Raw genomic sequence first — 24,578 nt, 5'->3', positions numbered from 1 at the left:
CTCTTTTAATTTCAGGTTGGCCAAAAAGTTCTTTTAAGTTTTTTCATACCAACCTAATACAAAATTGGTTTTTTTTTCTGGGAGAAAGAAAACAAGAGAAAGGCTTGTTTCAAGGCATAGTTTCAAATAATCAAATAAGTAGACTTCGATAAGTATTTCATCCATCTGTTTCATTGTTCAGCAGGCAATACAAGTATCCTGTAGTCACTTCTGTGTGTAAGATAACTATTCTTGAAGATGTTGTCATGATGCTATAATACTTTTAAGTCACATTGGACCTTTGCTGTATGTAGCAGCAAATAGTTTAATGGGGGATGTGCCTCATCAAAATGTGATCAGCAAAGTTCTATATGTTCTTTTAAGATGATTATGTTTGATTGCAGTTTACTAAAGTCATGACTGTTATTGTGTTTTATCATCAGTGATTTGGATGGTTTGGCCCTAGGGCTACCAGGTTCTCCCACTGATAGACAAAGATGAAAGAAATTAGCCTTTTGGAGGATATAATATTGTCTCGGTGTGACATTAAATACTAAAACAAAAATCAAGTCTTTCGAAGTCTTCCTTAATGCTGATTAAAAATACAAGAGTATTCATATCTCTGTGGCTTTTCTGCCATTTTCTCTTGAACTTTCCATTAGGTTACATTCTCAAATGTAGTGTGGAATTTGTCTCCTAAATCAGACTGTCACTCTCTAGGACCTGTGGAATGGCAGCATGGGAGATCCCATGGGGAGCGACTCACTGCTTATAAATAGTGTTATTAAAACAGCACTTAACCCTGTTCTCTTTTGTTTCTGATTATATAGCATGCCACAGCTGAACTTAAATCCACTGATTTAAGTCTGCTTAGCGCCTCAACCCTGAGATCTACTTCAGGTCGTGCAATAGGCAATGAGTTGTCTCATAGAAAAAGTTCTAATTATTAGCTGGAGCTTTGGCCCCAAATCCTAATACCAGGCAAGACTTTGATGGAGAAACTGTTCCCAACCAAGGCTCAGAACCAAGGTGCTTGGGACATGGCCAGTCCATTGAGTGTATAATAAAATGAAGACCAAGAGAGGGTTTTTTTTTTCCCCCTTTGCCTAGTAGCAGGCTAATCAGTACCACCCACCCCAGGGCTTCTCAGATCTGAGCCCAGCTGCTGAATGAATAAGAAATCAAAAGAAGGAGTTTTTCCACTCTATCTGGGATAGAAGGAAGAAAGAAATGCCCCTATGTGCTTGTGCTTTTATCAGAAACGGAAGTAATCTTTTAGGAGCACTTGAGTGCTAGCAGAATCCTTCACAGCAAGCCAGATAATCAGCTGGTAACTCTGGAGGAGGGAGTGGTGTTCGGGATGCGGTGGAGGAGTGATGGGTGGTGGCAAGAGTCTGACTCTTTAGAATCTTTTAACTGTATGTGGCCTGTTTATAATCAGGGTGTATTCGCATATTATATCTTTAAAAGGCGAGTTGAGAACCAGATGTTGCCAAGTAACACAGGAAAGGAAAGTTGTTGTGGCAGAAATACAGGGCCAGCACTGACGTAGTTGTGAACAAGGTCTGACTAGTCACAGAACAGGACTGTCATGCAGCACATTTGTGGCAGGGCCGTGCCCTGGGGTGGGGGAGTGGTCCTGGAGCTTGCAGGAGCCTGGCGTCCCACCATGAAGACTTCTACCTATTCACAGCACAGGATGGGGGGAGCCGTGAAAGGTGAAGCATTTAAGTAGTAATAAAGCACAAGAAAAGGGCTCAAAGAAACTTGTGAAAAAGTTCATCCCTACCTGTCACTAACCTTTTTTGTTCTTCTAGTCCTTACTCATCTCACTTTTTTTTTTTTTTTTTAACCCAGTTGTAATCACAGTGTGTCTGTCATTTTCTGTTCCACTGTTTTCCTAATAATTTTCCCCTGTTACTGTGGAAGATTTTAAGCAAGGGGGAGACGTGATCAGCTTTGTCTCTTAGGAAGTGAGCCCTGGCGATGGTAGAGAAGGCAGAGTTGATGAGAGGAGAATCAAAATGGGGTTCACGAGGTGGCCCATGAGGAGAGAGTTCTAGCCCAGACATCAGGTCCCCTCCTGAGCCCCACCCCCTGTCAGGTGCCAGGCTGCCTGTGCCTCTGGGAGGGCCCACCACTGCCGTCACATTTCACAAGCCTCTCTGAGCCCTGGTTTGCCCTGGAGCGGAGCCTCATCTGGTCTCACCGATGGGCAGTGCTGTTTGTGGTTGGCAGCTCCACACGGCTCATGGGGAGTGTTATCGGCCCTGCACTTCCTTGTGCTTTGCCCTGCTGTCTCGAGGCAGGAGTGGGTGTGATGAGAGAGGTTCTGGAAACGTTTTCTTGAGCAGAACATAATGATCATGACTATGGTGATACACATCCATTTAAAGCTGGCTGTATAAATCACTCTCAGCAGGGCATGTTGGGAAGGGGGCGGCTCTGCTCAGGGACCGGCTGGATCCTTGCTGCCGCCCCAGCTCATCCGTCGCACTCAGGGCAGGCCAGTCACTCTCTCTGGTGCCGTGTTTCCTCACCTGAAGAGCTGCAGAATTTTCAACCTTTGAAATGTGTACACTGCCTTTTTAGCAGTGTCTTTTCGCTGAGGATAAAGAAATAATTTTGATCTTTGGTGGTCGGTAGAGTAGTATCCTGGAAGTCACATTTTCTCAGTAATAGCATAGAGGCTGTTGTTAAATATGGTCAGGGGAGCCTGTGACCTGGTTCCCACTGTACACAGCCTTCATTAAGAGCTTTAATTTGATCTTCACGATTGCTTTGATCCATGTTTGAAAGGCATTGAGCTCGGGTTTCGCTCTTATTTGGCAGACTGGTAAAACTGTAGTTAGGTCAGGGGGACAGCAGGATGGTGGCCTGAGAGAGGTTGTGGCTGCCGCCTTCCCTCCTCCTCTGCCTTCCTTCCCTTCTCCCTTTTCCTCAAGAGGGGCAGCCCTTACATTGCATGTTAGTGTGGTAGATACCACCATAATGGATTTTAGATGACAGTTAATCTTGCTGTTTTTAGACTGTTTTAAAACTGTTTGAAGTATTACTTTTGTAAAATCTCATTTTAATATGTTAGTTTCCTTTTTTATTTAAAAATGAGAACTGTCCAGGTCATGGAAAATTTCTACTACTCTGCTAACTCATTTAGAAAAGGCTCTTGCATTGATTTCTCTATAATTTGTTTGAAACATAGATATATACTATGTGGTTTCCAAAAAAAAAAAAAAAAGCTATCAGGTGGCCCCTTCCCTGTAATTAACTTGCTATTTTAATAATACAGTATTATATTTGAAGATACATTTCCCCTTAAAGTTGCAGGGCATTTTATATAATTGAAAGAGTTAGAAGGAAGCAGAGCATTGTAACTTTCTGCCAGATGTTCCATAGTAGTGAAAGCAGACTGATAACAGCGCCAAGAAAAGCCCTCGCTCTGCCTGGAGAAAGCACTACCATATTTGGCCTTCATGAAGTTGCATACTACTTGGCACACACACACACACACACACACACACACATATAAAGCTTCTTTGATGACTTCCTGTGTTTGATTTTAATTTTTGAGTAAATGTGGTTTTTTTAAAGGTGGATTTATGTTATATTGGCATATTGTCTATTTAAAAGAAACCACTACTGTCTACTGAAAAAAAACACTATTTTGTTTCCACAGAAACCTGCTAATATTTTAGTTATGGGTGAAGGTCCTGAGCGAGGAAGAGTAAAAATTGGTATGTTATATCTTTGATAAGTCACAGCGTAGCACTCTTTTAAAACTTTTGCAGGCAGCTTTATCACTTCTAATTTTTGCTGTAATAATATGCATTTATTCATATAGTTCCATGTGATCGAAGCCATTTCTAAAGAGTATACATTAAAAGTGAAAAATGTTTCACACTCTCGAAAGGTGTCAGACAATCTTTTGAGACTGAAGTGTTCTAATTATAAAATATGCCATGTGAGTTTCTTAGAAATTTTTTGCCTTCATTAAAAATAGCCTGTAGAGGTGAGTGGCTTCTATCCCTGTTAGAAGCCAACCTCGCCTTTAGTCCTAAGGGCGTACAGCAAACTACTAATCATACCATCCGTTCTGTTTCCCTGAGCTGGGTCGATCCGAACATATCCTTCTGTTAGCCTCATTTAGGTCAGGGATTACAAACTAAGAATACCACTGAGGCTGGGTAGGTTCTAACGAGCCTTTGCCTGAAGGGAAAAGAATTAACGAGCTTTCTGTACCTCTGCATGTTTTCTAATAGCTCTGTTTTCTTATGTATCAGTGCAAAATTTTACCCATTTCTGGTCTGATAACTTACAAGGATAGAGCTAGATTTATTTATCCTAACTATTTTTTCATTGTCATTTGCAAGTTGTGTTTGTGACATTTATTTAGTTTGTGTGTGGATAGAAGAAATGTAGTAACCAAATTATCTTAATTTTAAAGCAGCAGGGTTATGGGAGTATATAACAAAATAAATAGGAATTTCTGATTGCCAAATTTAGTATAAATTGGGGTTGTCAGCTGATTTGTACCACTTCACCAGCAAAGAAAAGCCCAGGTGTTCCCAACCCTTCTTTCTACCCTCCCCTTTAAATCCTCCAATCCCATTTTCTCCTTCTAATTAGACTCTGAAAATACCCTTGATACAAACTGCAAAATTCTTGACAAACATTTGATGCATCTCAGAATGCTCCTAGTAAATTGGCTTGCTTTAAGAACCAGGCCCTGTCCGTCCTTACGCAGTGTCAGACACCTGTTAGGTTCTTAGGTGTGCATTTAGCAGATTTCATCCAACCAGTGTGGTGGCATCAAATTCAAATGTAAGTTCAAAGCATGCACAGTCTAAAAGACCCAGCCAGACAGTATTTACAGATGTGTTCGCTACTGTAAGACTTTGGGAAAATTTATATATTAAAAATAATCTCGTTTGGAATTATTTCTGTGTCACATATATGATGTTGACAGGCTTGGGGGATATCAATAGCCTAAAGTAGTCACACTTAAGATACATTCTTCTGTAAATCAGTATTTAGTAATCTGACTCATGGTTTTAGTTCTTTGCCACATTTCTGTGTTGGTTTTTTTAACCTCTATAAGTAGATCGATTAAGGCCTGCTTCATTAAAAATGTGTATTAGAGCAAAATCAAACAAACGGTGGATGAATCTTGAAATTTTTGAATAGGTGGTATGACTAGTGATTGTTCATTCAATGTGTATTTGGCAGCTCTGTGTAATGACACTGTACTTGATATTCCAAGGGATAGCGAGACAAAAACGTTTTTATCTGTAAGATCATGGTTCGTTAGGACAAACAGCTTTGCCTGAATAACTGCACTACATAGTAAACTGTTCGAAATGCTGTGAACTGTATCTCAACACAGCTCCAGCTCTGAGATACGAGTTGTTGACATTTGTCAAATCAGTTTCTTCTGCCCTCAGTTTCCTCATTTGAAAAAGGAGGTGATTGAATTATATGATCTTTAAAGTCTTTTCCAACTTAAAAAAAAAAACACAATTCTTTAAAATTAAAGAAAAAACTCAGCCCAAATACATGGGGGGAAATAGTGGTATTGTCATACTGTACATCAGCTTACACCAGTGAGCATGCTTACTGATGCAGATAACGGGAAGCCTTACCCTAACTGATCTAGTTCCCTGGTACTTGTGACCAATAAAAAGAATGAACATGCGGCTGGCTGCACAACCCTGTCCCCCTGGTGGTAAGACAGATGGGAGAAATCTGCCCGGAGGAGTAGGGTCACCCTGGACCTCAGGCAGCAGAGTGTGTCTGTAACCCAGTGGCAGTAGTTTGCAATGAATGGAGATGTCAACCTTGGCTCATATTTAGACTTCTGAAAGGGGTGAGGTGTTTTGTTGGTTTTTCTCCCCACAGAATTCACGTTTTTCATAGCTTACTAAGTAATAATAGTAAAATTAGAGTCATCAATTATATTTGTAAAAATCAATTTACTTAGCAATGTTGTTGTTGTTATTATTATTTTTTTTTTTTTTTTTGCAGCTGATATGGGCTTTGCCCGATTATTTAATTCACCTTTGAAGCCTTTAGCAGATTTGGATCCAGTAGTAGTTACATTCTGGTACCGAGCCCCAGAGTTACTTCTTGGAGCAAGACATTATACCAAAGCTATTGGTGAGTAGAACTAATTAAAGTTCCATGACATTTTTAAAGTGGCCTTGTTGTTGTGAAATATGCGTATGTCTGTGTGTTTTTTAGGTCAAGTGATACAGAAAATTATAAAAGTAAGAGCAAAAACTAACATAAAATTCTACTGTCTAGAAATACCGTCATTGGCATTAGGGGTATACCATTCCAGACATCTATTTCTGTTAAATAAACAGATGCTAAAAAGATTTTTAAATATATGGGCCCATACTATGAATTCTGAGTAAAAACTATTTTAAGTTTAGGTGAAAAAGAAAAATAAACACAATGAAATTTCTGAATCATTGAACTTCAGACAAATATTTCTCTTGCCTAAAGAAATACTAGCTTCTAAAAGATTTCCCTTAAAATTAGGGAAAGGAAGATTATGAAAATAAGTAGAAGCTGAGAACATGGTCATTCACTTTTCAGTTTTTATTAGTATTGATTATCTCCCTGTATGAAGAATTAGGAAATGAGTGCTCTTCTACTTGTTCCCCCACCAGCCTCTCAATTTATAAGCTCTCAATAATATCAGTCATTATCATCATCATTATTGTTACCACTTTGTTGATGTTTACAGCATTTATTTTCTGTTTGTGAGCCAGAATGCCCACTGTTGTTTATACTTAACTACATATTGTAATGGACTTGATAGTCAGCTACCACAGCTTTATCACAGCTATATCACAATCCTTTTATGACATCTTTATTCTGCTTCATTTTATTTGGTAGAATTTTATCATCAAGTAGTTTTTTCTTACATATTTTGTCTTTACTTTTTTCCTATTTTTGTATGCCTTTATTGCTTGCTTGTTCTGCGTTCTCCAGAATGGTATTAAACCCATTTTTATTTTATTGGATAACTCATCCCCAACTCTTTTATACTTTGCTCTATTCTGGATTAATTTTCAGCTTGCTTTTTCCTTTTTGTGTTCATCTGGGTTGGACCTGTTTCTTTCTGGATTCATTATTTTATCCCTTACTTTGCTGCAGAATATTCTCAAGTAACCTGTCTTAGAGGTAAATTTTCTAGTTCTGTATTTCTGAAAAAAAGCGTTTGTCATACTTTACAGTTTGGCAGGGACTAAAGTTACAGGTTCAAAGTGATCTTCCCTTAGAGTTTGGTGAGGCTGCTCAACTGTGCTCTGGCATCAGTCTTGCTAATGGAAGGTCTCATGTGGTGGTGGATTCTGTGGGGTTTTGTTTTTCCTGAAAACAGAGGATTTCTCATCCTTGTGTTTCACACTGATTTGCTGACCACCTACAGGCCCCTTCAGTTCAAAGTTTATATCCCGTGTCGGTGGAAAATTCTCTTGAAGTAGACTTGATTTTCTCTTTTGTGTTTTACTTTTCTCTTTCCAAAGCTGAGTGTAGGCAGATGTCAGATTTCTTGGACTGGATCCTTTATACCACTTTTCTGCTCGTGTTTTTCTACCTTTCTTGTTCTCCGTGTTTTCTTTGTAGTCACTCTCTTCATTGATTTGTCTTAGTCTCCCTTTCATGTAGTTAATATTCTTCGACTGTTAGTTGACCCTTGATAGCTCTTGCATTTAAGGCTCAGGTTGCAGAGCACTGCCTGGGGACCTAGTGTGCGTGGATCAGAGAGCGCCGAGGCTGGTGGCTTTACTCAGAGTGATCAGGCCGAGAGTGGCCGTTGGTGGGGAACCCTGAATGCCAGCATGTGCGAGTCTTTGCTCTGAGGACTTTCAGATTCTCTATAAGGGAAAAATCCTCCAACCTTCAGCCCAGTCTAGTCTGGTAGTCTCACTGCATTTGGGAAGCGGGGTGGGTGGTGGTCCACAGTTCAGAATATAGTCTTTGTATTTGATATTTCCAAGTACAGAATCTTCCCTGAGTTGTGCAGGACACATCTGCTTCCCATCCAACAATAATACTGTGGACTGGGCCCTTGTCTAAACTGTTTCCAGAAATGTTTTTATCTGTATGTCTGCTCATTCAGGTCTGCACACGTGTCTTCATCCATCTTAGTCACAATTCTCCCTCTTGAGGGAGAACTTCCCTGGTCACACCATCCACCTTTCCCATCCTGGTAGCTGTATGCAGTGTCTGAAATCCGCTAACTGGGTGGGCCGTGCCCAGCTGTCACTGCTAGAGGCCGTTGCCTGCATGGCCCCGGGTGAGAAGTGGCTCCTTGCCAAGGGATCTCTGATGGTCTCTTTGCATGCTCTGTGTTACTGGGCTTTGCTGTCACTTCAGTGTGTATTCAGAGGGGAAAGGAGCGGTGGTTGTGCTCTTTCCCTCATGGCAATCTTGAAGTCAATGTGTCTTTTTTTCTTAAAACCTTTTATGTTCACCAATCTTTACATCTGCTTTGAGATCACATTTTACTGTATAGAAAAATAAAGGTAGATTATTAGGGGACTTTTCTGTGCTATTATTGCAATCTTTCTACAAATCTAAAATTATTCCAAAATAAAATATTTTGTTTTTTTAAAAAGTCAATTAGAAGGAAAAGGAAAGATTACTGAAGCTAGTCCTGTTTTTCAATGTATATTACTACCTAAGCATACATTTGGTTATCTTTTTTACAAGTGTATTCTAAATGCTTAAGCTTTTTTCCATCTAGAAAATGAATATTTAAAAACAGTGCTACTTTTGGTAAGACATATTTAAAGACTATACAAATAAGAAAGTAATTATCAACTTGTAGCTGCTATTAATGGAAAACTTGAGACTGAAATTTTTTTTTTTTTGAGACTGAATTGATATAAATTGAGGAAAAAATAAACTGTCACATAGGTTTGTGACTCTGGCTCATCATTTATCTTTTTCTATTTTCTTAAGAAACCCAATTTTCATTGTGAGCATTGAGATCTGAACAAGCTGTTACCCTCCAGAGCAGTTTAGCAGTTCTATGTCAGGGCTGTTCCTCACAAAGCTGGGCTCACCAGCTATTAGATAGATTCCCTTGTTCAGATGGGTGCATAATTTGGGTAGTAAAAGGCCTTCCTCCTCATTAACATCAAAAGTTTTTGGATAACTATTAAGCTTTTTAAAACTTAAGAGAAACCAAAATGAATGGAAATTATGTCATTTACTCCTAAGGGATCTCTGTCCATTTGAGAAACAGAATGAATATGTGTGGAAAATATGTTGCCATCTCTGAACAGCAGAAGCTTAGCCCTCTGACTTGTTGCCTTAGCTCTACCACTCTGGGGGTCGGGGGACGATGTGTCCTTCACAGCCTCGTTTTCTAAAGACAAGGATTTAGCCTAAATCACCTCTTAGGTCCCTTTAACTCTAAATGTTCTGTGCCCTTGGATAGACTCCATTGCCTTCTGGGGTAGGAAGAGCATAGCGGACTAACGTGGGGGCAGATAACTGAGACCAAGGTCAGTGCCAGTCCCCACGAGTGTGCCTAGCCTGGCCCAGAGCAGTTCTGGAGAATGCTTTCTTCAGTGAGGTTTGACAGAAAACAACAAAATTCTGTAAAACAATTATCCTTTAATAAAAAAATAAATTTTAGTAATAATAAAAAAACTAAAGTGATAACTGCATTTAAAAAAAAACATTGGATCAAAAAAGTAATGATATAGGATCTTACAAATTGCTTTTTCATTTGAGAGAGAAAAATCATACATAAATCACTTTTATATACATTTTTAAGAATAAAATCCACAGTGAATCCACTGTGAATCTAGTGATCCACTAGAATCTACAAGTGAAAAATGAAACGTCTACCTTGCTTCCAGTCTCTCCTGCACCATTACGTTCCTCCTGCTCCCCAGGTGGGTAGCCTAGGGGTGCAGTGAGGTTCTCAGCTAGGCCTCCAGACCACTGTCAATGCACTTTCCTAGTACTTGGACTTCCTGAAGCAGATAGAGGAACCTTTGTGGTTGAACTTACATATTACTAGCTGAATATGTTCATTTTAGTCACATCACTGAGAAGGTGTAAACCTGCCAGTGGAGTTGGGTGGGTCGTTTTAAGACTAAGGTACTAACAGGCATCAGGAGAGCATGGGGGAAATGTGAGCACATGAGCTCACCTGTTCCCAGCCTTGCTGCACATAGGTCTTAGTGCTGTGGTCATTCACTCCCTTGTAGGAAGACTGCAAGCTGAGTCATTCAACCCGAGAGAAAATGATAGACTAGTCAAGGGAGATAGGCTCGTTACTCATGGGGACAAAGTTTAATTCAGTTTTGAGTGTTGAAGGTTTTGTTTGATTGACTTTGTGGAGAAGGGTGCAGGAGGGGAATCAGCTCTTTAATTAATTGTCACTAGGGCAGTCTTAAAAGTTTTTCTAAAGTATAAACTTGAGTGAAACGGGGAGAATGAGAATTTACTCTTGCATTAAGGTAGAGGCTTATAATTACTGATTAAAACAAATTTAATATATCCCCCCTCCCCCATTTGGGTCTGCGTAGCCTGCCAGCTGGTGTCTACTTTGCCTGGTTAGCTCCGTAGCTACACATGAGCATTACAGAATTTGAGAAGTAGATGGGGTTTGTGTGTTTTTAATTTGAAAAGTTTTTCTAGAAGAAATTTGACAGGTGAGCAAGAAGGGACTTTCTTATGAATTCAGCACAATCTGAAAAAATAGGCAAGGTAGGAGAGACTTGTTGACAAAGATTCACAAATTTATCTGAAGTAACAGCCTGATCAGCGAAGTCAAATTCATAATTATTGTTTGGGTCGGGATTTGAAGGAGGGAATGATGGTGAAATTAATAACAGGTGAAAGATAATAGAAACGACATGGAGAAGTTATATAGGGTAAAGTTAAACAAGTTTCAGTATTTTTCCTACTTTCTTGACTTTTCTTTTAAAGCAATGTCGAGTGAGGGTATTTAAACTATTTACTTACTATTCATCTTCCTTTGCATATTTTATTTTCTTTGTTGGGGTTTTTCATTACCAGGCTGAGTTGGTAACAGTGTCTCTTGGGTGCCATGAGTAGGGTTTTAAAGATGCACACTGCCCCACAGGCCATCTCGGTGACCCCACTTAGTAGCTTGCCTACCTTCTTCCTTTGGATTGAGACGATCAAAGGTCACCTTTCTGTGGGGTTCCCACATAAAAAGAATAATCACAAAATAATTAACTTTCCCGTTTACTTTCTGACAAAGAAGATATCCTGGCTTATATTTCTTGAGGAGACTTTTTCATAAGGCGGTATTGGCCTGATTTGGTTCTCTGATGGGGGAGAAAACTGATGAGCAGACAGTGTCATTTTTTAAATCACTTGCTTATAGTCTTGCTTGTAATCTTAAAGTAAATAGAGGTTTAACTAGTTATTTTGAAATACAAGTGTGGTAATTTTAGATGAAATATGTATATTCCAGTTTTAGATTTTAGAAATTCCCAGTTATTTATTTATTAACATTTTTTTCCTTCACTTTCTATTTTAAGTGACCATTATTAACAGGTCTGAATAATCAGCTTTAATAGTGGTTTTAACTGTCCTCCTATAGTTATTTAGGGCTTCCTTTGTGGTTCAGGTGGTAAAGAATCCGCCTGCAATGTGGGAGACCTGGGTTCAATCCCTGGGTTGGGAACATCCCCTGGAGAAGGGAAAGGCTACCCACTCCAGGATTCTGGCCTGGAGAAGTCCATGGACTGTAAAGTCCATGGAGTCACAAAGAGTCGAACACAGCTGAGCGACTTTCACTTCACATAGTTTTTATGTTTGCCACAGGTATTGGTTAGATCAGTGAGACACTGTTTACTGTCTGCTGTGTGCACGGCACTGTCCTGAGTGTAGGGAAGTTGCCATTGCTGGTTTAGTGATTTGTTAAGGGTAGAAATGGAGTATCTGCAGCTTTAGATTATAAATTGGCATATTTATCTTTCCTCTACTAATAGTCCTATTAGTAGGAATTTAATATGAATGAAAGCCTGTATCTTAAAGTAAGTGAAGGAAATTTGTTGTATACAGAGGAATCCCTTTGCCTGGCTTTTAAATAATTCTTATGAAGTTTTAGCCTCTGCCTATTGAAATGTATTTTGCCCCATATTTTCTTGTCTTTTAAACACTTAAACTTGCAAAGTCTGACACTGCTATAGCATGAAGAAACCCTTTGAACAGAAAGTCCTTCCAGGAGAAATGCTATTTTGTTAGAATATTTGAGGCCAGGCGTTGTCTTTTTCCTGTTGGAACAGCACCTTGCTAACTAGTTCTAACACAGGAGGATAATTATTAAACTTTATAAGCTAATAAGTCCATAAACTAGATAAAAAATAATGTTTTTTACCTCAAAAAATGGTGCTGATTGTTTTCAGCAAGTATGCCCAATTTCCAAGGCTGTTTGGGTTTTCTGTTTGTTTTTTTGTTTGTTTGTTTAGTTTTGTTTGTTTATGGTTCCTATGCTCCATGTGCAGCTTTGTATGTATTTCACAGATAAGGTAACGTTTGAAGCACTTAAAACTCAGCAAAAATTTTAGGTAATAAGTTTGATTGAACTTGGACTGAAACCACTGGGTGGGATGGAGGTATAACAAGGAATGAAAAATGGGTGGATGGGGTGGGAATATATATTTACAAACAATATTTTTTATATTTATAATTGCTTAGGATTTAATATGACTTATTAGGGGGGAAAAAGAATGAAAAAACACTCCCTGCCAAGATAAAGATGCATTTTCTTTTGGAAAGAACCACTTTATTTTCCTCCTTTCTTTTTCTTTTTTCCTTTCTTTTTTTTTTTTTCTTTTCTTTTTCTTTTTTTGTTTTAAAGATATTTGGGCTATAGGGTGTATATTTGCAGAACTACTAACGTCAGAACCAATATTTCACTGTCGACAAGAGGACATCAAAACTAGTAATCCTTATCACCATGACCAGCTGGACAGAATATTCAATGTAATGGGATTTCCTGCAGGTACACATTATACTTTTGTTTTTATTTTTAAACCACTGTTGTTTGAACTTAGATGTCTACATTGAAAGGATATGTATTTTAGCTGATGAAAGCTACTCTTACTCAATTCTCTATATTTATGACTTGCATTAATCAAAGACCCATAGAAATAGCAAAATTTGTAGAGTTCACATATTAGCATAAAAATATTTATGGGTTTCTTGAATTTGAGGAGTGTATTTTTGTTTCATTTTGATTTTTGGTTTTGTTTTGTTTAATATTTAAAATGATAAAATATTTGCAATATCTGCATTTAAAAAGTGCCTTTAGTTCTCACCATTGGCAACTGAATAGAATTCAGGAGCATGTCTTTTTGTCTGACAGCACTTAACAATGTCATTGTTTGGTATTTGAATGAAGATTTTGAAGACTTTCTACTTGAAACGTGTTGTATTGAATCATAGCAATTTTTGCTCTATAACCCTTGTCAGTAAGAACATTCTTTCCAGTTAGAACAGGTGGGATGTGAGTGAAGGCCCAGCCCTGCACAGCGAGCGGGCCTGCTCTGACTGCCACTGGGAGGCGGTTGTTGGGGCGTCTCGTCACGTGCTTTAGAGCTCCAGCCCCAGCCTAGTCCTTGTGCCACAGAACAGAAGTCCATCACTCTCCTTTTGAAATGCCTGCATAGTTTTGGCTAGTCAAGTACTTATTATTGAAATAATAAGTTTATTATTAATAAACATATTAATTTAAATATCAATAACTTATTATTGAAATAACAGTAAGAAACAATAAGCTGTTTCTTATTAGGAATTTTTCTCAGGTCAGTGGCTCAAAACTAATACAGAAATATCTGGGAATTATAATTCCACATTCCCTTTAATTATCAGTAAGTGTAAAGTACCCACCTTTGTCCAAAATTGACCAACATTTCTACAAAGATTGCTTTGTTGAGATGGGAGTTTCATTTATTCACTAAATATTTATTGAGCACCTGCCATGTTTCAGGCACTGTGTTAAGTGTAAAATATTGTTGATATAACAGACGTGATTCTTGCCCTCTCGGAGTTGACATTGAGCTGCTCTAAGTAGAATGTTGAAAGAATAGGAGTGGTTTGAGTAGATGGAGAAGAATGGCCTATTCTTCCCACTTCTCAATGCACTCATCATTTCAGGGTTCCCCTGGGGAAGGAACCTGACTTACAGGGGCTTGGAGGAGGGGCGGCCTCCACAGGAGATGGTTCTGAAATGGTTCTTAGGGTGTGGTTCCACAGTTGGGATCCGCTTATAGGGAATCTGAGAACCAGGCAAGAAAGTTTAGATTTGATGTGCTAAAGAAGGAAAATCTATGATAAGTTCTTGAGAACTAGTGCTGTGGTTTGTGTTCTATTTTAGAAAGGTTTTTATGGCAGGGGTATGTAAAAATTTAAGAGGGGTAACTGAAGTCAGGAAACCAGCTCTTATCTGCAGCAGTGCTCCATGTGTAAAGTGTTTTGGATGGAGAAGAAAGGATAATGGCATAATTTTTTAGAGTAAGCCTGTAACTGGAAGAAAAAAATAAAAGATTATCTCAGGATTTCTACTTGAGAAATTGACAGAAATAAACTGGAACAAGAAAGTAGTCAAGGAGAAAATTCCATTTAGAAGTATATATTTAGTTTACAATATGTGGTATCTGGACGCTAGATAGCAGATATTTTTATAAGCCACTTGAGAGAGAAGCTAACCTCTGGAGGTCATTTAAAAGCTGAGGTGCTGTGAAGCTACCTGGTAGAATGTGGGCACCTATGGACTCTCAGTGACGCCCCCTAATGGGGATAGCAGGCATCTCAAACCGCGTGTGGTGGTTGAATAATTCTAATGCCAGCAAAAGTGACCAAGACGTTTCCACCTGATGGGTCCGGTAGCTGAGGTTGCTTTTGTTAGTATTATTGAAACTAGCCCAGGTACTAGCTGACTTGTTCATATGCTCGTACATCCTACTCTGTGTTTCAGACAGCTGTAACTGCTTACCTTGATTACCACATAAGGCAGTGTATTTAATAAGGTAAGTGTAAGGAAGGCCATATAAAAAGGACAGCTTAGAGCTGCTGAGGGGGAAGATAGTGCATTTATTGTTGAAAAGATCGGTTGCTGGATTAACCAAGACATGGTGGGACGAAAGTGGTTTTACAGATAAAAATAGAACTATTTAATAATGGAAATATTTGTTTATAACTTGTTGGTATCTTAGTATAGAAACTGAGATAACTTATAGAGAAAATAGACATTTAAAAAGTTTTAAAAAACGAGAGAACACAACGTATGGAAAATGCATTTACAGTTAAAGATGTTTACTGCAGCTCACCATTCATTCGAAGTCTGTGCTTTCAGGGAGGTTAAAATGTAGGACATGTAATGAGAAGTAAAGTCACCTTTATTAAAGTTCTTGATAATAGGAACGTAGACAATATAAAATTGTATCAATGTGTTTCACAGATAAAGATTGGGAAGACATAAAAAAGATGCCTGAACATTCAACATTAATGAAAGATTTCAGAAGAAATACGTAAGTTGGCAAGAAAATAGACTGTTGATTTTTGCTTTTCTGGAATACTCAGGATAAGATTGAATACTCAGCATGATAGACTTGACAGAAGACTTGTCTGTTAAATTTTACTTATTTACTGTAGTAAATGTTTTTGCATTGTGGTAGTCTTCATTTCTTAAGATGTTTGAATAGTGATACAAGAAGGTAAATATCTAATAGCAGCAACTGATTTGGATATGAAGAAAGAAGTCAGTTCATTTCTTTCCATATTTATTACTTTCGGGAAGCTCTGCATCTGTGAAAGGTATCACAACTGAAGCAGTAAGAGACTCAAACAAACCAACCTTTGCTGGTAGCCACCTGCCTGCTCCTCCTGGCTTGGGTTGTAAATTTAAGCAATTTTTTTAATAGAGAAGAAGGAATGGCTCATCTGTTTTCACAGCAGGAACAGGGAATTGGGACGTGCAGTTTATAGACCTATATGACATATGACTGTTTTAAAAATTTGTATTAAGCTTACTAGTAAGGCTGAGTTCAACTCTTGACCCACATGTTATTTAAGATCATTGTTGCGATAGCATTCATGTGAACAAAAGCTAAACAGTCTGAATGTTATTCATGAAATTTTCTTGCATTTAATCAGTGATATCCACTTAAAAGTGACTCGTGGGAGTCCTGAATGAAGTGTAAAATTGATTTAATACCATTTTCAGTGTATGTTCTGTGTTGGTTATGATTAAAATAATTCTATTCAGAAAATTTTACCCAATGTAAAATTAATCTCAAATCTAATATAGATAATTCATAGTGTTTCTCTTTCAGATATACCAACTGCAGCCTTATCAAGTATATGGAAAAACATAAAGTTAAACCAGATAGTAAAGCATTCCACTTGGTAAGTTTTAGAGAACAGTACTAATGAGCTGTATTTTTCCCACCTGTTTAACCCAACCTGACTTTTTGGACTCAATTTCTGTGGTTACTCAGTATTCTTAGAGTTCTTTAATAGTAATACTAATGGAGAGTTCTTGTTGGTGTGTACTAGTAATGATATCAAAACCCAGGTTTTTCCAAACCCAGGTTTGACAGCCTTAATGTTTGATTACATTTAATTTTCTAAAGACAGTCATTGAACCAAGTCTGTCACTTTTTTTTAATTCTGTTTATTGGTTTTCACCAGTTATTTTAAAATTTCAAAGAATCAAAATGAAAACAGTGTTACTGTTCAGAAGTAAGGTTTAGAGATTATTTTTTATTTCAGTCCTTTGAAAGGTTGTTTACAGAATTTTAATTCCCAAGGTGCCACTTATAAACTTAGCTATTAAAGGTCCATCAGGGATGCTATGCATAGTGTGCTCTTTCTGAAAGAGTATGAGAGATGCAGTATGTAGATAGTGCACAGTGGAAAAATGATTTAACCTAGGATCCAACTATGCACTCTCAAGGTGACTTGTGATATTATAGTCAACTGTTGTCAAATTTGTTTACAATGAAATCTCCATTTTTATAGCAATTAAAAATGTTTTTCAGTTTTATGTTTTTCAAAAGAAAGTAATATAAAGGAGGACTGGGGGAAGCATGTTGTATTTTGCTTGGCTTAAAATTCTTTTAATCCTTTTTCCCCAGTATTTTTTAAGTACATTAAACGAGAATTTTTCTACTTTGAGAGGATTAAAATTTCCTTTAGTACTAGGCCACTTGGCAAATATTTCTTCCATTTCTGCTCTTTCTTCTTCTTCTCTTCTGCTTCTGCAGTAATGTTTTATCATGTCCTGTATCATACATTTCATATCTAATCAGCAGCTTAAAAGACTGTGCTCAGCTGACCATATTACCACACAGTTGTATTGTTGTCCAAATCATGGCTTCCTATAATATACTTAAGATAGTACCCAAATTGGAAGGTAAGTTAGATCCTTCAAAGTTACAGCCTTATTTATTCTAACAAAATGCTGGTGACAGTGGTGGAGCAGGAGTCCCGCTGTAGGGGGATTGCCTTTCCACCCGCCCTGCTCACGGCTGCTCAGGCTCGTCTGAGGTCTCTCACCACCCCCACCACTGACACTCCAGAAACCAACTTTCTTTTCCACTCACCTGCTTGTTTTTACTAGGGTAACTGTCTAGCGTAGTCCCATCCGAAAGCTCTAATGTAATTTCATTAAACCTGTTGATGAGTGTTTTAAGTGGCAAATCCATGCTTTTCCTTTCAGTCTCAAAAGAGAATTGTGCTTCTACTGAAGCAGCTCATTGAAATTAAACTCTCACCATCTCAGCATTTCATCTGCATTTGAACATATCTTCTGTCCTTTTGTTCTTGATTGTATCATCTCCCACCGTCTCCACATGTTCCATAGTTTTCAGAGCATGTCCTAGTCCAGCAGCACCAGAGTCATCTGGGGCTCTTAGGAAGTGCTCCCGAGCTGATGCTGGAGTGCTCTGAAGCCTGGAAATCATGGCGTTAGGTCAGAGATTATAAGCCAAGAGACCATCATTTAGATACTATCTTAAATAACATGTTACCTCAAATGTTCTACTTCATAGAGCCTTCAGTAAATTATATTTCAACCAGAAGATACTGAATTTTCACACATTAGTGTGACATTTCTGTAAGTAATATTAGTTGTGATGATGATGATAGTAATGGCTAAGACTTATATAGTGCTTTCTTTGTGCCCAACACCATTATAATTGCTTTCTACATATTAACTCCTTTAATTCTGAAAATAAACTTAACGATAAAAGGTACTGTTTTTAACCCCCGTTTGACAAGCAGGGTTACAAAGTGGTTAAGTAACTTGTTTCAAAGTCACTCAGCTAATAAATGTAAGGTCAGGATTTGAAGCCATGCAGTCTCCTTGGCGTCTCCACTCATAAGCACGCCCATGTACTCTGGTTCTGTGCCAGGCCCCACATCTGTCTGTAGCCTGGTGCGCACTGTCAGGAGAGCGCTGTCCAGCAGGGCAGTCCTGAGCCATGCGTGGCTGCCACGCTCTAGAAATGGACCTGATATGACTGAGAAATTGACTTTTAAAGTTTAATTTAGTTTCGATTCATTTGGATTTAAATCTAAATAGCCACATGTGGCTAGTATATTTATAAGTTTTCCCTTTAATAGAAAAATAACTCAAAGAATTTTAGTCCTGTTCTAAATTGGATATAGCAATTTAGATAATGTAGGGAAAAGATCGTTGGTTTAGAGTAAGAAGACATGAGTTTACTTCCTACAGGAGAACCAACTGAGATAATGAATATTAGAATGACTAAAATGTGAATTATTACATTACGTGGAATATTTGGGGAACTTGGAGGGGGGAGTTAATTTGGGGCAATAAATGCTCTCCCTAGAGGTATTATTAATTTAAAAAAATGCCTCCCACAAATGTGCCACAGGTATGACTATGAGAAGTAAAACAGTGATGTGTTTATGATTTGTGGTTTCAGCTTCAGAAGTTGCTTACCATGGACCCAATAAAGCGAATTACCTCAGAGCAGGCTATGCAGGACCCCTATTTCCTAGAAGACCCGCTTCCTACATCAGAGTAAGTGATCAGTTTGTTCACTCACCAGCTCCATAGACGGTTTTGGTGCCTGCTTTCCTCTAGTTGTCAACTCCAAGTCACCATCGCTCTTATATGGGGACCCAGGGGAATCCTTATGAGAGGCAGAAAGTGAGCTCTGATGACTGAAGTGTCCTTGGGTTTTACAGCTGGCACAGTGCTGGCATCATTTGCCTCTGTCATTTGATTAGTGACGGGTTGGTTCCACACACTGTCTGCCTCACTGCTTGCAGTTACAGTTGCAGACTCCATCCCCAAGTACATTTGTGTTTCCATTCTTTCTTTCCTTTTAAATGTAGCATCGAGAGTAAAAGAGAAAGTTTTATTTGACTAATCACATTCCTGCCAGAATCTGTCTCTTGTTTGTGATGATAAAAAATGACCACTGGGATCAAAGAAGAAAGCAGAGTCCTATCGGAGTAGTATTGATTGAGCAGCCCTCCCATGGCCTGCTGTCACGGCAGTGGTTAGAAGAAGGGCCATGCTGTGTCACAGTTGCATGAAAGATGCTTATTAGGGATAGAGTCCAGACTAAAAGATGAAAGCAAGAAACCACTTACATACAGCATTTGAAATACTGGTTAGTATACCGGAAATCCTTTTTCTTTTTCTTTTTTCTTATGATCAGTGTTTTTGCCGGTTGTCAGATCCCTTACCCAAAACGAGAATTTTTAACAGAAGAAGAACCTGATGACAAAGGAGACAAAGTAAGTATTAAAGTATAGTTGGCATCTGGCTTTGTTCGGCGCCCCCGTGACTTCTGGCATGGACATCTTTGGTTCTCCCTCTGAGTTGAGCTGTGTCTCTCTGTTTAACCAATTGAGAAGAACCAGCAGCAGCAGCCGGGCAATAACCACACGAATGGGACCGGCCACCCAGGGAACCAAGACAGCAGTCACACCCAGGGACCCCCATTGAAGAAAGTGAGAGTCGTCCCTCCTACCACTACCTCAGGTGGACTGATCATGACCTCAGACTATCAGGTACTCAGGCTGTCTCGCAGTGACCTGCGTGTCAGTACTGTCTGTGGGCTTGTGAGCACTGGGAAATGCGACGTAGCTAAGAAAAGACCCACCCGTGTGTGCCAACACATTGACAGGAAGAGCTGTGGGCGTGGAAGGTGCCCGGTGGTACAGTAGAGGGGGCTTAGCCAGACTTGGGGTGATTGGACCTCAATTGTGCCGTTGGTTGGCTCTTTGACCCTGGACACGGCTTTAGTTTCTCGTCTGTATCATGAGCCGGGCGCACCTATCCTGCCACTGCTGTGGGGGTGGCTGTGGTGACCCTCAGCATCTGGCTCATGGGGGTGCCCAGGAAGTGGTGGGTCTTGTTTCTGCAACCCCATCCAGCCTCAGGGGGGTGGTTCAGATCTTCTCAGTGTCTTCATTTGTCGGGTGTGGGTGATGGTCAGTGTGAGACTGTAGTCAGGATGAGATGAGACAGTGTGAGCTAATGGCAGTGGCCGGCCGGACCAACAGTTGTTTGATAGATGACACCAGTCACTGTGTTCATTATTATTATCGTCCTTAAAACTCTTAGTAGTGTTCACAGTGCGCAGTGAGTACTTGCTAAGTGTCGGTGGTGGTGCTGAGGGGGTGACGCGGTCATAGGAAGGGCTTGTCGAGACTTAGGTGTGCAGCTTTTCTGTCCGTGTGGGACAGACCTTCCTTCCTCCACGCAGTATGGTAGCTGTGAGGTAAGCGTTACTGGCAGGAAACTGGGGCTCATGGAGGTTGAGCCCCTTCCCTAGCTCACCCCTGGGGCCGGGGTGGACTCAGGACGCAGACTCAAACCTGCTAGGTGGCTCCCTCTGCGTCCTCTGCAGTGACAACAGCAGACAGACCCGTTTTTGAAAACTGTATTCCTTGTTCTGATCCTGTTCCCATCTGGTCTGGATTCAGTGTAGAAGTGTACTGAAAACTTGACCCATGAGAATTATTTACCTACTGAAAGAGAGAGATTGTAATAAATGGATAAGTCTCCCACAGCCTGCGGCTACACGTCAGGAGTTAGATCGGAGCTCTTCACATGGTTCACGGGGGGTGCAGCCTAGCAAGCCCTGGGGATCGCTGTCTGCTGAGCAGTGACTTTCCTGCAGTGAGCTCAGTGAGCAGGGGTCTCCAAGGCAGGCATCTTGTGAGCTCATGGTTGCTGCTCCCCTCCCCACCTGGGAGACAAGCGCATCTCCGGCACACGGGTATGTTTGCACACAAGGTGTGCATCCTGAGCAGGAAGCGGGGGGTGGAGGGGGGGGTCTCTAACCTTTGCCACTGAAACCAAGGAAATGCTCCTGTGTGTCTGTCTGTCAACATTATTGTGGTGGTTTTTATGAGTGATTTCAAAACTAGTATTTCTGACAGGTTTTACATGTCCACTCTCTTTAAAATGTTTTTGCTAGGGTTGGCAGAATTTCGAGTTATGTGATTTATTAGATATCTCTGTAAGAGGAAAGTATTAAATTATAGTTAATCTTCCGTAGTGTTTGTTTTGGGGAGCCAAGAGCATGAGAGAGACGTGCAGGGCTGAGAATATAACCTATTGGAACTAGAGGTGCTTGAACTCTGCCTCTTCTGCTGCCTCTAGAATTAAGAATACCACTCTTCCTGTATTTCAGTAACTGTAGCTTTGCCTTCGTATATTGCTTGTAGCTGAAAAACAAGGTTCACTAATTTATAGGGCATAAAGATATCTAATGCTGAAGAAGTAATTCTCTAGTTTCCTTTCTTGTCATGTTCATTTCTTATTCTTCAGTCATGCATGGGTGTTGAGAGTTTTCTATTGAAAAAACAAGTATGTAGATTAGCTTTGAATTTCTTCTATGTATACATACATCATTGAGTTCAAGAGTAAGTGTCCCAGACAAATTATTTATCAGGTAGATACGAAATAGCTTGAAAGGGTGTTCCGGTTAATAGAATGAACCACACAGCATAGGAGTAAGACTCACTTTAGTGTTATTTTATCAGCAGTACTTCTGACCTTCATAAAGAAAGGCTAACCCTAAAAGATTTTAAGGGTTTTGTCATTTTAATTCTAAAGCCAGTACCTAGCACAGGACCTTTAAAGTTCTTACTGCCATAAAATAAGTGACATTTCAAACACACAGAAGCCTTGCTGGCCTGGGATGCAGCCAACCCACAGCAACACCGAGTCATGTCTCCTCTTCTGCTTTTCCAGCGTTCCAATCCGCATGCTGCCTACCCCAACCCCGGACCAAGCACATCACAGCCGCAGAGCAGCATGGGGTACTCAACTACCTCCCAGCAGCCTCCACAGTACTCCCACCAGACACATCGGTACTGAGCTGCGTCGGACACTGCCCATGCACTGCCGCTGTGCCGCAGGCCGCCTGCAGCTCTCAGCGGGAGCCTGGGATGGGCGATGAGAATGTACTGTGCAGCCACGTAGTCAGATGTCCGGTAGCCGAGTTCCACCGCTTTTCACAGATTGGGGTAGTGGCTTCCACGTTGTTGCTGTCTGGAGTTAGGCTTGAGAAGAAAGTGCTAGCACAGTTTGTGTTGTGGGTTTGCTACTTCCATAGTTTACTTGACATGGTTCAGACTGACCAATGCATTTTTTTCAGTGACAGTCTGTAGCAGTTGAAGCTGTGAAATGTGCTAGGGGCAAGCATTTGTCGTCGTATGTGGTGAATTCTTCCAGTGTAACAACATTATCTGACCAATAGTACACACACACACAGAAGTTTAACTGGTACTTGAAACACGCAGTATGCATTAACTCAACGAAGTAACCAAGACTCAACGTGAGATTATTTCGGTACATCTTTCATTTCAATGTCTTATCAGTGGGTTGATTATTTTCTACATTAATCAGTGTTCTTTGACCAAGAATATTGCTTGGATTGTTTTGGAAAGTACAAGAAGCCACATAGTTTTTCCAGGAAGGTTTCAAAACTCCCAAAGATTAATTTCCAACTTCTGAGTTTGTTTTTATTTTCAATCTATGACTTGACTGGTATTAAAGCTGCTATTGATAGTAATTAAATATGTTGTCATTGATATAAACCTGTTTGGTTCAGCAAACAAACTAAAATGATTGTCATAGACAGTGTTTTATTTTCCTGTTGGTGTTGCTGATTTGTGAGCATGCTTTAAGATGAAAAAAGCATGAATGATAACTTCCTTAAAAAGGTGCGGCATCCGATTCAGATATTTTGTCCTGATTTTAAAGCTGGTTGGTGTAGTGCTACTAAAATTTTGTTCAGTTCATTTTCTTTTTTTAAAACTTGTTCGCACGTTGTTTAGGGTGCCCTTACTTCAGCAAAGGAGAAGGAGTAGGAGAGCCTTAGAATTTTTGAGGAAAAAAGAAAACCTATAACATACAATGTACTGTATCAAACTATTTTACATGAATGACACAAGTATTCTGAATTTAAAAAATTGAACATTGTTAAAAACAAGGTGTTATGTAATAAATTTATTTTTCATAAATCAAAATATGGAGTCAACTGTATTTTTATGTACACACAGGTGTTTTATTTTAAAAATGTACCCTAACAAGTGACCTCCGAGGAAACCTTTTCAGGTGTTTTCATTGATAGTATCTGTATCTTCTGCCTCCACAATGAAGTGGTGGCCTAAGGTTTAGATACAAATTCATTTCTCTGTTACACTTAGTGCAATAATATAAGATGAGAAAGACACTTTTCTAACTGAAACACATTATCATGAGCCTTCCCTTTCTAGAATAATGCCAGATCTGGGTTATGCTGAGCCCATTTTGTTTTATCCCAAATAATTATTTGAGAGGGAGTACCTCCTTCACAAAATACAGAAGATTAAAAAACTAACATATTCTTTTCTTTAAAACTCAATGCATTGAAATACATTCTAGAACATTTTAAGAACTGAGGGATCCTGAGTGGCCTGACCCTCACGGGAAGGATAATTTTTGGAAGCTAAGTTTGTGTTTCCATGTTAGTTCTTCACTCACACAAGGTACAGATCTGAGAGCAGGGCCCCCACCTCTGGGTCAGCTCCATAGACCTTTTACCAGAATTTCCCTTCCTCTCTGATTGTCTTCTGTTTTTTCCTCCCTGCCCCCAGTGCCGTGCCTTTCAAACTTATGCACGCAAGAATCATCGAGAGCTTTCTGTCTTAGGGCTGGTACCTGAGGTTGATTCAGTAGACTTGGGTGGAACATGGAGTCTTTGATTTTAACTGGGTCCCTGGTTGGCTCTGATGCCCTTGTTGAGGGTTGCCCAGGAAGAAGAATGCCCCCAGACTGCTGTAAATCCTGAGCGAATGTAGCAGCTAAGTGACTCGGAGAGAAGGCTGCACCACTGTCTTTTCCTCCTGCATGAACTTCAAAAAGCCAAACCCACAGCAACAAGTTCCTTTCTGGGTGCTGGAAACTCTGTGGACACGGGTCTCGGATGCCTTTATTTCTTTATCAGTCTCGGTTCTCCGGGTGGTGCTGCCCAGGCTTGCCAGTGTCCTCCCCCGACTGCAGGTTTTTGTACTTGGTTGCATCTGTGACAGGTGACACACGTGCACGCCGCAGT

General features: G+C 39.7%; 1 protein-coding gene across 6 annotated transcripts in view; it reads left to right on the top strand.

The window, feature by feature from the left end:
- CDK8 (cyclin dependent kinase 8) overlaps positions 1-23,511 on the top strand; it is a 71,851-nt gene extending 48,340 nt beyond the window's left edge. For 4 of the 6 annotated variants that reach the window (XM_065902018.1, XM_065902016.1, XM_065902019.1 and 1 more), the window contains 9 exons: positions 3,656-3,713; positions 6,001-6,132; positions 12,845-12,988; positions 15,446-15,515; positions 16,320-16,392; positions 18,939-19,036; positions 19,683-19,761; positions 19,879-20,037; positions 22,232-23,511. In XM_065902018.1, the coding sequence (XP_065758090.1) occupies positions 3,656-3,713; positions 6,001-6,132; positions 12,845-12,988; positions 15,446-15,515; positions 16,320-16,392; positions 18,939-19,036; positions 19,683-19,761; positions 19,879-20,037; positions 22,232-22,357 (939 nt within the window). In that variant the 3' untranslated portion in view covers positions 22,358-23,511. The remainder of the gene's footprint in view (positions 1-3,655; positions 3,714-6,000; positions 6,133-12,844; positions 12,989-15,445; positions 15,516-16,319; positions 16,393-18,938; positions 19,037-19,682; positions 19,762-19,878; positions 20,038-22,231) is intronic. The other 2 variants (XM_065902017.1, XM_065902022.1) reach the window with 2 other exon arrangements.
- Positions 23,512-24,578: the final 1,067 nt, after the last annotated feature.

The sequence above is a fragment of the Muntiacus reevesi genome, chromosome 11, assembly GCF_963930625.1.
Source record: "Muntiacus reevesi chromosome 11, mMunRee1.1, whole genome shotgun sequence".
Taxonomy (NCBI): Eukaryota; Metazoa; Chordata; class Mammalia; order Artiodactyla; family Cervidae; genus Muntiacus; species Muntiacus reevesi.
The sequence above is the reverse complement of the archived record's forward strand: the minus strand, read 5'-3'. Positions and strand labels throughout refer to the sequence as shown.